Source organism: Gavia stellata, chromosome Z, assembly GCF_030936135.1.
Source record: "Gavia stellata isolate bGavSte3 chromosome Z, bGavSte3.hap2, whole genome shotgun sequence".
Taxonomy (NCBI): domain Eukaryota; kingdom Metazoa; phylum Chordata; class Aves; order Gaviiformes; family Gaviidae; genus Gavia; species Gavia stellata.
The window spans coordinates 39,652,341-39,666,751 of record NC_082637.1 but is presented as its reverse complement, the minus strand read 5'-3'; the positions used below and the strand labels follow the sequence as shown (position 1 = coordinate 39,666,751).

General features: G+C 39.1%; 1 protein-coding gene across 2 annotated transcripts in view; it reads left to right on the top strand.

Annotated features, from left to right (window-relative positions):
* Positions 1-14,411, top strand: part of PCSK5 (proprotein convertase subtilisin/kexin type 5) — a 251,520-nt gene that overhangs the window by 174,516 nt on the left and 62,593 nt on the right. For both annotated transcript variants that reach the window (XM_059833233.1, XM_059833234.1), the window contains exons 14-20: positions 3,672-3,815; positions 6,231-6,333; positions 6,888-7,081; positions 8,543-8,627; positions 11,285-11,382; positions 11,919-12,048; positions 12,488-12,603. In XM_059833233.1, the coding sequence (XP_059689216.1) occupies positions 3,672-3,815; positions 6,231-6,333; positions 6,888-7,081; positions 8,543-8,627; positions 11,285-11,382; positions 11,919-12,048; positions 12,488-12,603 (870 nt within the window). The remainder of the gene's footprint in view (positions 1-3,671; positions 3,816-6,230; positions 6,334-6,887; positions 7,082-8,542; positions 8,628-11,284; positions 11,383-11,918; positions 12,049-12,487; positions 12,604-14,411) is intronic.

The window sequence follows — 14,411 nt, the reverse complement described above, 5'->3', positions numbered from 1 at the left end:
ATTTCCAGCTTTACACTTCAAAACCTGTTCCTGCACACTCCTGTTTACGTACGTAGTAGAGATGGAGTCTTACTGATGTATTGATTTCAATACTTTATACATACTCTTCTCAGTTGTACAGTGACTAATCTCATGGGACTGAATTCTTTTGCTCTGTGAGGACTAAAGTCTAAAGACCCAACTCTGGAAGAAAAGGGGAAGTAAGGCCAGGGGATGTGGAGAAAGTAGACCTGCCCAACCAGGGGTTCTAGAGGAAGCTGCTACACTGAAGGAATCCTGCTAGAGAGCATACTCTTTGCTTTCTTTTAACCGCAATGTGAAAGAGTGCTTGAAACTGGTTAGGTTTTTACACGCATTTAGATTTCACAAGATGCAGTCTGGGTGTGAATTTGGATCCTGGTTCATTGTATACTGTCTAGTAACATGTCCCCCATCTTTCTAGAGCTGTGGTTGCCCTGTGATGGAAGCTGTCCAGTAACACTTCTGTTCAGAAAGATTTGAAAGTGCCTGCCGTATATCAGTGGTGGATAAACTCAGCTGTTTGGGCATGTTGGGGTTAGTCTCCGCACTGAATAGAACATGAAGTAAACAAAAGGTGCTTAAACACAATTTTTGGTGCCTCTCTGGTTTATCACCATAGCCTGCAGTTTATCACACTGATATCACCATCATGCCTGTTTCTTGTTTCTGTTGTGTGTGTGTGTTTGTCCAGCTATTGAAAGGTCTTATAATTAAGAGCTGCAGTTTTCCTGTAATCAAATTGAGAACAAAGAGCCAACATGTCATCATATCGCTGCATTGGCAATGTAATGCCACATCTGTTACACGTAAAGAAATGCAGGGTCCAGTTCGTAAATAGTACATGTGATTTCTGCATTTAATTCTGTGGAGTTTATGGAGCTGGACATGTGCTTGCTGTGAAACACTGTGATACACCCTTTCTCCTATACATACAATATGGGACCTCTGTTACATACTAAATACAAGCAGGGTAAAGGATTATTCTAGCCAAACTAAATGATGGAATCACCCAAAAATGGGGAAAGAAAGATTTTGGCTTAAATGTGCACACTTTGTTTATTCATTATAAAAGTGTGTGTGTATGTATATATACTTAGTTATTCAAATATTTTCATTGTGCAAATTAAACCTGCCTTGAGGCAGACTTCATTTATTTGCTGGCAAGTCACATGAATTTTTCCCCTCTTTATTTATTGAACCATTCTTAAAAGGCAACTAATCTCCTGAGAGACCCTGCATTATTCCCCTTGCTGCCCTTTTGCATTGGGTGTACATTCAAAGCACCAGTCCTTCCTACAGTGATGTTAGTACAAGCCCTTCCATGTGTGTAAAGTCCAGACACAGTACACTGTGCCTGAGGAGCATCTTTACCTGTGGTTATTTTTAGTGGGTCCTTGTAAATACTTTTCTCTAGTATTCAGGTTTTTTACCAGTGTTCTGGAAAAAATATATAATCGACCCTTGGAAAGTTTAGTGATCTTTGGACCATAATAATGACGAGGATTAAAAGATCTGAGTAACTTAGCAAAACACACATTTTTTGATTGCATCCAATATATTATGGTCCATATACTGTAGAAGTGGGTTAAAACACAAGAAGGACAGAGACTGCACATGGAGAAGCTGTAGTTTTGAAAAGGCTGTAGAAATGACTGCATATCCAGTTAAAAATGAGCTCCCTGTGTGACTCCTTTCCTAAAAAGAAAACTGCCTTTAAGGACCCAGCTGAATCACTCTAAAGAACACTGAGAGATAACTTGATCCCCACATGTCTATACAGGAAGAAAATATGTGATTTGGGTCTTCTTAATCCAGTGGGGACTAAAGAGCTACATGGCTGTGAGCTAGAGGTAGGAGAAGACAAATTGAAAATAAGGTGCATGCAGTTTTACAGCCAAGGTAATTAGTCAGTACTTTGGCAGCAGGTTTGGTAGACTTTTCATCAGTTAATTTTTTAAATCAGGATTGAATGTCTCTTTAAAAAAAAGTAATGCTTTGCTTTAGCTGTGACAAGTTGGAAGCTACTGTGTGGAAACAACTGTCATGTGATGTAGTCTCTTGCCTGTAGTTTCTTCTCAAAAACTGAGTGTAGAGCAGAGAAGGTTTTATATGAAGTGTAGAAATTTCTGTCCCAGAAGGATTAAATTGGGTGGCAACAGACAGAGAGGTAACAGAGATTCCCATCTTTAACCCCAGTTTAAATCATTTAAAAGAATTGGGCTATCATCTGTCAGGCAGTGGTTTTGCTTATTGTTGCTTACTGCTTGAAGGATGAATGTAAAAGCAGAGAGACAATGTATTGTCTTAGTCATGTCAATGAAGGATACCAGAAAACATGTGGAAAAATACAGAAAATTACTTGTAAAGGTCAAAGTAATTTGCTTGCACAGGTTGAAAAAGTCCAAGTGAACAATACAAAAGCTCAAATTATTGAGTATCATTAAAATGAAAGAAGAGGAAGATTGTTTTAATTTAATTTTACATAAAGTATACTAAGTTATTTTCTTGAGAAGAGACATACCTGGATTGCATTTCTTTTTAAATAATAGTTCTAAGGGAAGAGTATTTTAACCACAGAACAGCCTCCAAAACAGGATCTTTCAAATTCAGAAAAGAAATACTCCCTGCTCCTCTATTTCCTTTCTCTTTTGATGAGAATTTGACATTTACAACTAGCTACTCCAACACAGGTAAATATAATCAAGAGAATAGGATAAGACCAAACTTAGTTCCATCTTTTCAAGCAGGGATGTGTTTTTATACATCATTACTTTAGGCATTATTTCAGGCCTGAGTCCTTTTGCTCTTTCACAGAATTAATTCACCAGGTAGTATAGACAGAAAGATGGGGACTGGAAGTTCACACTTTCTGTCCTGACAGCCTGAACTGATGACTTGATATACATTTATCTTTTTATTCTTCCACAAAAAAGTTGCCAAAAAGTCAGATATTGCTTCAGGCAGGCAAACAATTTTTTATTTCTTCACCTAAGTCCTGAGAGGATAAAATATTAGTGGTGAACACAGACAATGCAGTGATATATCTGCCAAATAACTAGGGCAAATAAGTAAGAAATTGTGCTCGTTTGGGAGTGGACACTGATGTTCTACGATGGAGATTTTTAAAAGTTGTTTCCTCTTCATCAACACGTGTCCTGTAAACAAGTGAAAAGTACTCTTGAGTAATAAACAAAATGTAACCCCTCTCTTAAGTCAGAATTCTGAATACAGCGAGTTAGCTAAGAGATCTCAACACTCACTGGATAATTAATGTTCTGAGGGAAAGTGAAATCCAGAGCAAAAACTCCTTGTTGAGTACCCTGTACTTTTTCCAAATAACTGTATGGCCAAAGGTTTTGTTGTGTATTGTTCATATTGAGTTCAACCTGTGGTGCAAACTTTTACTAGACCTACAAGACGCTGGAGCGCAATGAAAATACCGTGTAAAAATCTCATTGAAGAAAGTATGCTTTCTCAGTTTATAGTGAAGCAGTGATTGCACTATCTATATTAAACTGAAGGCACTTATTTGAAAAGCAACATCTTCCATACCTACTCGCAAAGTCATGTTTGCAAGTGATATGTTTTTGTAAGATGTAGAAAATAGAAATAGCTTCTAAAACTAGATTTTAAATACTTAACTTCTCTAGGCAAATTGAAAGAGTGGTCCTTAGTCCTGTATGGAACATCCATCCAGCCTTACTCACCAAGAAATGATTTTCCAAAAGTGGAAAGAGTGCGCTCTAGTCCAGTTGAAGACCCTACAGAAGATTATGGAACAGATGACTATTCAGGTGCGTACATTCATTTACTCTGTGCATTTACTGAACACTTAAGTGTATAAATATATATATACATACATATGCACACGTACATATGTGAAGAACATTATCTTCTGCATCTGTGTTGTTTCTCACTGATCCCTACAGAATTTTTTCAACCTTTTCATTAGACTTTAATAGAGTTAGATTTTTGGCACTGCAAAGTAAGTCAAGTTGGCAGTTTCCTACATGTAATCCAACATTAGGAGCATCGTTGGGCTGATGAATCTTAAGTATAGCTCTCCAAGAAAACAGCAGGACAAAGTTCAATTTAGAAGTTTCTGTTATTACAGTCTCCTGCCACAGCATGTCTCGTGGTTTAGTCCCAACCGGCAACTAATCACCACACAGCCTCTCACTCATTCCCCTTCCTCAGCTGGACAGGAGAGAGAAAATATGACAAAAGGCTCGTAGGTCGAGACAAGGACATAGGGAGATCACTCACCAATTACCATCATGGGCAAAACAGACTTGACTTGGGGAAATTAGTTTAATTTATCACCAATCGAAATCAGAGTAGGATAATGAGAAATAAAACCAAATTTTAAAAACACCTCCCCCTCCCCCCTCCCTTCTTCCCAGGCTCAGCTTCACTCCCAATTGTCTCTACCTCTTCCCCCCGAGCGGTGCAGGGGGATGGGGAATGGGGGTTGCGGTCAGTTCATCACACGTCGTTTCTGCCGCTCCTTCTTCCTCACACTCTTCCCCTGCTCCAGCGTGGGGTCCCTCCCACAGGAGACAGTCCCCCACGAACTTCTCCAATGTGGGTCCTTCCCACGAGCTGCAGTTCTTCACGAACTGCTCCAGAATGGGTCCTTTCCACGGGGTGCAGTCCTTCCTGAACAGACTGCTCCAGCGTGGGTCCCCCACAGAGTCACAAGTCCCACCAGCAAACCTGCTCCAGCGTGGGCTCCTCTCTCCACGGCTCCACAGGTCCTGCCAGGAGCCTGCTCCAGCGTGGGCTTCCCACAGGGTCACAGCCTCCTTCGGGCATCCACCTGCTCCTGCATGGGGTCCTCCACAGGCTGCAGGTGGATATCTGCTCCACCGTGGACCTCCATGAGCTGCAGAGGGACAACCTGCCTCACCATGGTCTTCACCACGGGCTGCAGGGGAATCTGCTCCAGTGCCTGGAGCACCTCCTCCCCCTCCTTCTTCCCTGACCTTGATGTCTGCAGAGCTGTTTCTCTCACATATTCTCACTCCTCTCTTCCCCGGCTACCATTTCCCAGTTTTTCCCCCCCTTCTTAAATATGTTATCACAGAGGCGCTACCACTGTTGCTGATTAGCTTGGCCTTAGCCAGTGGCAGGTCCATCTTGGAGCCGGCTGGCATTGGCTCTATCAGACATAGGAGAAGTTTCTAGCAGCTTCTCACAGAAGCCACCCCTGTAGCCCCACCGCTACCAAAATGTTGCCATGCAAACCCAATACAGCATGTCAGACCCACAGTCCCTATTTTAGATTCCTAGCTGCTGAACTCCTTGTTTTGATAGGTGATGAAACACAACTATCTCTGCTGTAAAGGTCACTCACTTCTTAAGTTTTTGTGTGAAGCACAAGCTTACCTGATGTTAGGAGAAATTTCAAGGTGGCTGGCAAACTCAAGGCATTTCATTCACAAGAGAGCAGTGATCCTGAAGTTATAACTTCACCCATGGGCTTTGTTGACCTACCTAAAGGCAGGAGTTGATGGTTCTCACCTCCCATAGCAGGAAGGACCTATTTGAAAACTGTAAACTTAGAATCACAGAATATCTCGAGGTGGAAGGGACCAATAAAGATCATCGAGTCCAACATGAGTGCGGGTGAGGTGGAAGACTTGCTAATCAGCAAGTATTAGCCAAGGCTTTTGCAGCATGTAGCCGCACAGAGGGAATTGCATCTGGGCACTGGTGGCTGGTTCAGTTAGGTTGTGGTAGCCACTTAGACCCGTTGTTAACCATTTGGTAACCAGATAAGCCACTGATCACGTTGTTCATCATTGATGTGGACCTGCTTGTTATAAGTGAGTTTGCTAATAATTCCTTATTATGAATTACAGAAGCCTTTGCACATTTCTGAAAAAAATTCAGAATGATTTGTTACTCATTAAGAAAGCATCTGTTTGGATCCAGAAATAGTTTCTTATTGATAGATTCTATAGAGGATGCCACACTTGCTAAAAATTATAAATCACTATGAATAAATACTGAGGCCAGGATTTGCAAAGTCTTCAGGTACTAAAAAACTTTTCTTTCTGGTGGAGCCAAATTACTATTTAGAATTCAAATCAAACAGGGAAATAGAGTAATTGCATTCTGCATTAAAATACTATGTTTTAACGGGTGCTAAGTACTAAATGAGAAGTTTTAATCCCTTCCGCCACCGTACTCTGGTTTTATTACAGGTCCCTGCAATGCAGAATGCAGTAAAGTAGGGTGTGATGGGCCAGGACCAGATCATTGTACTGACTGTCTGCACTACTACTACAAATCTAAGAACAACACACGGTAAGACCAAGAGAAAAAATCTTCATAGATTTCTTAGTGTCTATCTTAACTTCCTTTCCTCTTCTCTTTGCTGCAGTCTTGGAAAATTCATTTTCCACTGAATTTGCCAGATTTTCTTAGGAGTTGAAAAAAAAAACCCTAGCTAATCAGAATTTAAAGTACAGCCTTCAAACACCCTTCTCTGATTATTTCCCCATCTCTTGATTATTTTTGCATAAGAGGATATATATATATGTATATATATATAAAACTGTGATAGCTACTACAGCTTCTGTGATTGAGTTTGAACAAGACAGGAAGAAATGTAGATGGTCAAAAATGATACTGTATGACTGTCTGACTAGGCATTTGCCAGTGAGATAACATACGCTGTAGGGAAATAAATGGAAGAGGCAGCTTGATGCAATGCTTTAGGGGGTTACATCTTAGTAAACATGTGATTATTAGAAGAGCAGCAATGCTGAGGAATATTTCTGCTTTGCAGTCATGGTCCAGGAATGTGGTGGCAGGTTATTTCATTAACAACTCTGCCTTCTCTTCCCTGCTGTCTGCAGGATCTGTGTTTCGACCTGCCCACCTGGTCACTACAATGCAGACAAGAAACGCTGTAAAAAATGCTCACCCAATTGTGAAACCTGTGTTGGAGGCCATAGTGACCAGTGCATGACCTGTAAATCTGGCTACTACCTGAATGAAGTAACCAATAGCTGTATGACCAACTGCCCTGATGGGTTTTACCTGGATAAGAGTTAGTATTTCTTGTTGTTTCTTTATTGTGGACTACAGAATTTGATCTGGGGAGGTTGCTGGAATACTTACAAGCAGGAAAAGTGTGTGTTGATGCATCTATCTCTTATCCTATTGCTCTTATTAAATTGTTGCCAAGTGCGATCAAGAAGCTCCTCAAAATCTTCCTTTATTTTAGAAACCATGCTTAGTGGCAGGATGTCTTTTCTGCTTGTGGCTGGGAGTAACAGAACGAGGGCAGTTCAAGATCAAGTCAGCTGCAGGACAGAGCAGGTTATCTCTGCTCCAGGAAGGGACAAGCAGTACCCACATTCTGAACATGAGGCATTCCCCATTCCCCCAAATTCAAATATGACACCAGACAGAAGAGAGAGCTGAAGAATCGACCATGGCCACTGAACTGAAGCTCTGAGAAAAATATGCTCCTCAGATGTAAAATGTGGTTGAAGTTAATGTTTCTGACAGACCTAAGTACCTGCAGCGATGTGATGACCCAACAGCAGTAATTCTCTGCTGTGTGAGACACCTGCCTTCAATTCCTCCTTTGATTGCCAAAGGGACTGTCCATGTTTAATTTCCAGCTTTGGCTAGCAAAAATACTTAGATATATATTCAAACATGTGCTTAAAACTGCAGGGACTTCAGTTATCTTTAGACACATCCTTAGAAGATAAAGATATGCGCAGGAGCTTTGTTCTTCTACGTAGCTAACCTTTTGCTTTCTGCATCATGAAGCTGTGTGTTCATTTTTGAGGATTAGTAAAAACAGGTACTACTTTAATTCTTCGATTTTTCACTGTGTGAGAACTACAGTAAAGGGAATTTCTTTCCACCCAATTAAGATGGAAAGATGAAAATTTAGGATTAAATGGGAACATCGTGTTTTTCTTCTCAGAAAGGTACATAGCACTGCATCTCAAAAGACAGCAGGTCTGAAGAGACAGACATCTCTTAAAGTAGGGAGCTCTTGAGATGAAAAGGCAAGTGTTAAGTAATTTACGTGTTGACTTTGTTAAGACCAGACCTGTTCACGCACGTATGTCTTTAAGCACCAAGTCGGGTAAGACAGGACAGGCTGCTTGCATGGAAAGTGTAAGGTAAATTGTAGGACAGTCTCTGTAACACATGGCAATCGTTACTGCATATCACTGCTGTATGAAAAGATGTTTTAAGTCCATATTAGAAATAGTTAATGTAAATTTTAAACGTTTATGAAGATTTTTTAACGACCTCAAAACATATTTTTCTCAGGGTACAACTATAACTTCAAATGTTTAGAAATAGATTAAACCATTTGATGTTTGATGGAGAAAGCTAATGATAAGCTATTTTAGTCTGGTTTGCTGCTTCTCTTCCTGATGTCAAGCTAGAAAGCAGTAAGTCATGTAATAATATATCCATATAGTTTTATTAAACATAACTGACCAAGGTTTTCTGGGCCATTTTCTTTTTTCCTTTGTAGATAAGATCATTTGCCGAAAATGTAGTGAAAACTGTAAGACATGTGTTGAATTCCAAATCTGCACAGAATGCAAACATGGCCTAAGGTAAGGAAATGATGGATGTAGCTAAACACAGTACCTGAAGAGGCTTACAAGGCTGTGGATACACAATGAAAAACATCAGATAGATATAGATATTTAACCTTGAGTAGCCCTCATTTCATGTGTACCATCGCTGTTAAGTTTTTTCTTGTGCTACTTTGTGCCAGTTTGGCTAACAATGGATTTTTAGAAGACTTTTCATTTCAGCTAAAATAAAAGCCACAGTCATGTAGAAGGCTGGCTTCTTCACTTTTTTGACCTACAGTGTGGCAGTCAAGGATTATTTTAGAGGTAGAGCTGATGAATCGTATTAATCTTCTGATTAATTCCTGTGATAGTTAGAAACTATTTTCTTATCTTTATTGTATTTCTTCATACATCCAGTCATTCACTTATCTCAAGTACCTTAGACTCAGTTCTATTACAATACAGTCTGCACATATTATAAATAGCAATGGATATTTTTTCTTCATAGGGGGACTTAATAATTCTTGAAACTGATAGGTAAAACCTACACAGCAGCAGTACACATTTCAAGCTCCTTTATGAATAAATGACCTTTTGATCCAAGCAGCAAAGGTCAAAAATCTTATAAAACTCATGATGGAATTTATACTGGCTTTATGCCACAAAAGATATGAAGTCAGTATTTGGTATCTGTAGGGGTTCTTCTTGCAGAATATGCATGTTCTGCAAATGTTTTAACACTGAGCTTTTATTTTCCGTCAAAGTGGATTTTCATTTCTTAGTAAAAGCTGAATGCTATTTATTTCTAGGACATCAATAGCTGGATTCCTTTACATTTTGTAAAGGAATTCTTATTTCTGTGTATTTATGTTGCATCTGGATTTTCCCAGTGCCTGCACAATTTTTCTTATCAATATCTCTATTTTTTTGAAATTGACCCTTTGAAAAGGAAGTGTGATCTAATGGGAAGGAAAGCATGGGATTGGATCAGACATTGGTCTATTTACACTCTCTATGAAATATGAGTATCTGCTTCCCTTTTAAAATGTTATTAAATTTGCAGTCCATGTTAAGATTTTGGAGAATTTTAACAGACTCAGCATGACCTGCTGTGTATCTGCAAAATCAAATTAGTAAATTAGCAGTTTAGAAGTTCCTACAATGGGCAGATATGTCAGGATACCGAAGATTACATGGATTTGTGACCTTATGTTATGGTTATGCCCACATTTTCCTTATTTCTCAGGAACTGAGTTTCCCTGTCCATTCGCACAAACAGCAGCTTGTAGCACCGCTGAAGAAAGCAGACAAGTCCATTCAGTATGAGAAGAGAAGGAGAAATTGAAATACAAAAAATCAAAAGAACCCAATTTTCATGTTTTCTTGGGCAATATTAGCAAACTGAGATTGATTTTTGGTAACGTTTTGAAAAAAACACCATCTGTGTGGGTGTGACAGACAAATGGAGCCTTGCAGGACATGCATTTCATATTCCCCAGTTGTTGGAAACTTGCTGGGGTTTTTTGGCAGAGTTATCGATGGGCAGGGCCCTGGGTGGGGCTTGGGAGACCTGGATTCCAGTTCTGATCCTGTTACTGGCCCATTAAATAAACTTGGGCGAATTATTAGGTTTCCCATCTGTAAAAACATGATAATGCTACCTACCTTGTAAAGCACTTTAAGGTGTGTGGGTGGCTGAGGAAAAATAATAAGAAAGAAGGGGTTTTTACATTTCTTGAATTGCTAATTTTTTTTTTTTGTCTAAACTGGGACCATTTACACTCTGGAAAATTTCCATTGGTGCTGAGCACACATGACTTTTGCTGGATCCTATCTGCAAGACAGGGTTAGCATTCACTCAGGGTGGTAATCCCCAGAGCTGAAGAGCATTTTTAGAGAAAAAGTTAAATTGGATGAAAGCTGAGGTTCCACAGAAGATGGCAAACATGGCAGAGAAGTCCTAGCTTAAAGAAAAAAACAACTGCTGTAGGCATCTTATAACATGAAAGCATAAACAGCTACTTAGAGGGAAGCATGGAAATGTGACTCTTCATGCTATTTCTTTTTCCTCTGTTACTCACTCTTTTGTGCTCTCTCTCAAAAGTGCCTGCAGGCTGAATACCTCCGACTGTAGTCTTGACAAATATCCCCAGCCACTCAGAACTGGCATTCAGTTAGGAGGTTTCAAAGGAAACTGCTGTTGCAGAATGAGATGGTGATTTCCCTCACTGTGAATCTATTCTTAGCCTGTGCTGTAGCATAGTATCTGGAGATGCTGCTGGTCTTTCAAGAGAAGCATGGGATCTTGTTAACAAGTCCCTTAGCATTTTTTTTAATACAGTGGTGCTGACCTTGTGCCAAATTCCTCGTGGGTAATTGCATTTTACATGCCTGAATTTTTAGTACTCTTTGACATTGTTTTGGTTTTTTTCTGTCCTCTACTACTTGGTAGTATTTACAATGAGTTTGTAAACAGCTTCTGTATTACAACATGGGCAAAACTGCATTTCATTCCCACTTGAAGTGATTGCTGTCTCTAAATTTATGAACTATGACCAATGAAGGAAGCTGGCGAATCCTAATATATGGGGTGTTCTTTTATTAAAAGAGAACTACTGGTTTGTGCATGACCTTGTTGTCCTCTGTTGCTGTTATCTGCCCAAACACTGTGCTTTTTTTCCTTTTTACAATAGTTTGCATGGCACTAAATGTGCTATCCGCTGTGAAGAAGGAAAATACCATAATGGTAGAGAATGTGAACCATGTCACCGTTCCTGTGCAACATGTGCAGGTACCCCACTGAAATTTATCTGCATCATTTCCTTTCCTCTATATTCTTAGCTCTGATTTGATTCTACTATATCATGTTACAGTATAACGTGATTGTTTACATGTAAAAACTTAATTCTATTGATAGTTCTTTTATATATTTTAAATATAGCAGACTTATTTCAGCTAACATGAAAATCTAAGTTTTCTAATTGAAAGTGTGCATACACTCTTTTCTTTTTTTTTTTTTTGCTCTTAGTAGACCTCATTCTGATTTCCAGTAATGCCCTCCATTTTCTTTCTGGGGTGGAATAATGACTCATAGATTCTTTTTGTGAGCTTTAGAACTACCAACAACCATTTCTTTCAGAAAAAGATATACTGAAATTATGTAATGTTGTTTATGCTAACTATGCACCATTATTGTTTGATGTTACTGTTTGGGCAGGTAAAACATAGTCTCTAAAATGATAAGATTTTGCTACAGTTAGAGGTGGTGTCTGTTAGGCAATAGGAGGAACTAGCCAGTAATACAGTGTATTTTCTCTCTGGTTTAAGGTGCTGGAGTAGATGCCTGTATAAACTGCACACAGGGTTACTTTATGGAAGACGGAAGATGTGTACAGTCCTGTAGTAGTGGTTATTACCTTGATCACTCTACTGAAAGTGGATACAAAAGCTGCAAAAGGTATGATCAGTGGCTAATATATATTTCTGATGTTTGGCAGTATATTAGCTATTACTGTGTTGAAAAAGATAATACTTATGAGAATATAAAACACTGCTGACTTCAAAAAATAGGAAAAATGTATTGCATGCTAAGCAAATGAAAGAAAAGCATTTTTTTATTTTATATATTTATATAGATATATTTATATATTTATATAACTCATATAAAATATGAGTTATATATTCATGCGGGTCTTCTGAATGTGTTTTTTCTTGCACATACATGTGTGTCCACTTTAAAAAAGCCTGCAGTTAGAATCTAAGTAGATATGCATGGAAATGTAAAATTTACAAATCTGGCAGAGGGTCTGGATTTCTCAGTACAGAAAGAGAGATGTCTCCTAAGAACTCTTGTATTTGGTGAGGCCTTAAGACCAACTCCTGACATTGTCTTTCAGGTGCGATGCCAGCTGTTTGGATTGCAGTGGGCAAGGAGACAGAAACTGTACAAGCTGTCCAAGCGGCTATAACCTAGACACTGGTGTCTGTGTAGTGGGAACAGTCTGCAAGGATGGTGAGTGCAATTCTCTGAAAAGATCTGTTTTACCACTGCCAGCTTCTTCTTTTACATGTTTTGGGTTGGTTTGGTCTGTTTCTTTTTTTTGTTTGTTTTGTTACAGTCTTGATTTGAGGTTTACATTACTTCTTAGTTTTTTCAGGTTTATGAAAAGGAGAAAACCACATTTGCATGTATTAACAAGATTAGTCACATCCACTTTACCTGAATTTTCCTAAAATAGTTCCCCCCCCTGCCAACAACCTACTTTTCCTTCCTTATCTGTTTTTCAAAAGCCATTGCTTTCAAAAGATTTTTATACGAAGACCCTAGGGTACTATCAATAGAATCACATTTATCTGTTTCGCCGCTTTAACCTGTGAAAATGCTGGTAAGTAAAAAAGATTTTAAGTTCCTGTAGTATTTCTTGTATCATGTGAAAGAGTAATGAGAACAAAAGAATTCTGAAATAGGGAGCACACAGTTTGTGGTGATTTGAACTTCCTCCAAGTTCTCTGGGGCAACCAAGATAGCATTCTTATTGCATATGACTGGCTTAATTATTCACTAATATTCATTCCTTTCAAATGTCATAATTACAGAGAGACTTAGATAACATCGTGCTTCCCTAAAAATGTTACTATGTAAATTACAAGTGCAGTCCAACAGGAAAATCATACCAGAACAAAGCCCATTGTTAAGCCGTGTGGAAGATACCTGACATCAGATGTACAAAAAGTTAACAATGACTCTGGGGTCCAGCTCATTTCAGCTGGATTTAGTAAACACTTAAAAAAAAGAAAACAGAAAGGGTGCAGGGTTGAGTCTTGTTTCTGTGGACCTTTACAGCTCCTGTTGGAATTTAGGCCTTCAAACTTTGAAAAGTATCCTGTCCATCGTAAAGTTACATTACATTACTGGTAAACCAGTCATGAGACCTTTTCACATCAGGACATTAGAAGTGTCATCATAATCTAGAGCAAATCCAGAGAAGGTCAGATACACATAGACAGACAAAGGAAGAGGAAGTGTAATGCTAAGAGTTTTGAGTAACCATAGTCTCAGTATTGTATTGCAGTTGAATTATGCAATGCAAACATTTGACATACCCGTTTGGTCTTTCACATGGATGGATAAACCTGTCCTCATTTGTACACATGCAACTTCAATCAGATACACATGTAGTTGCCCAAGACTGGGGACACCCCATCTCAGTACTGTCTCACGCATTCTTCCAAGTGCAGCTGCCATGAAAAGGCAACACATCAGTGTATGGACCTTCAGGAAACTGCAATTGCAATGCACCATGCTGGATCCCACCACACAGCATGTGTTCTCAGCAGTCTAGGGTAGCCAAGGGAAGTCCAGGAGAGGTTTTTTTTCTGTTAATTTACAAAGCATAGAGGGTCTCATTTCATTGCCTGACAATCAAGCACTGATAACTAGTCTAACTCACTCTACAGGATTTGCATTTCTGCTGAGAATGTTTTATTCTTTCTCTGTGGTTTGACTGTTTTATTCTTTCGATTCATAAAAATTGAGAAAAAATTCCTTTGCTGTAAATATCACTGTTTTCTAATTATTCTCTTTCTAACCTTTTTTCCTTTTCACAAATGGATACCAATCATTCCCTGTTGGACCACACAATATCTGTTCCTGAAAAAAAAAAAAACACGCTGTTGACTGAAATTCCTTTTGATGGACCAAATTTCCTACTTACTACCTGCTCCTGAATGGTCTCTTCAACCAAATCTGCCTGTCTGACCAATTAAACCTTCCTCCATTGTACACGCCATGCTCTCCAAACCTTCAACCTCCTCTCCTTC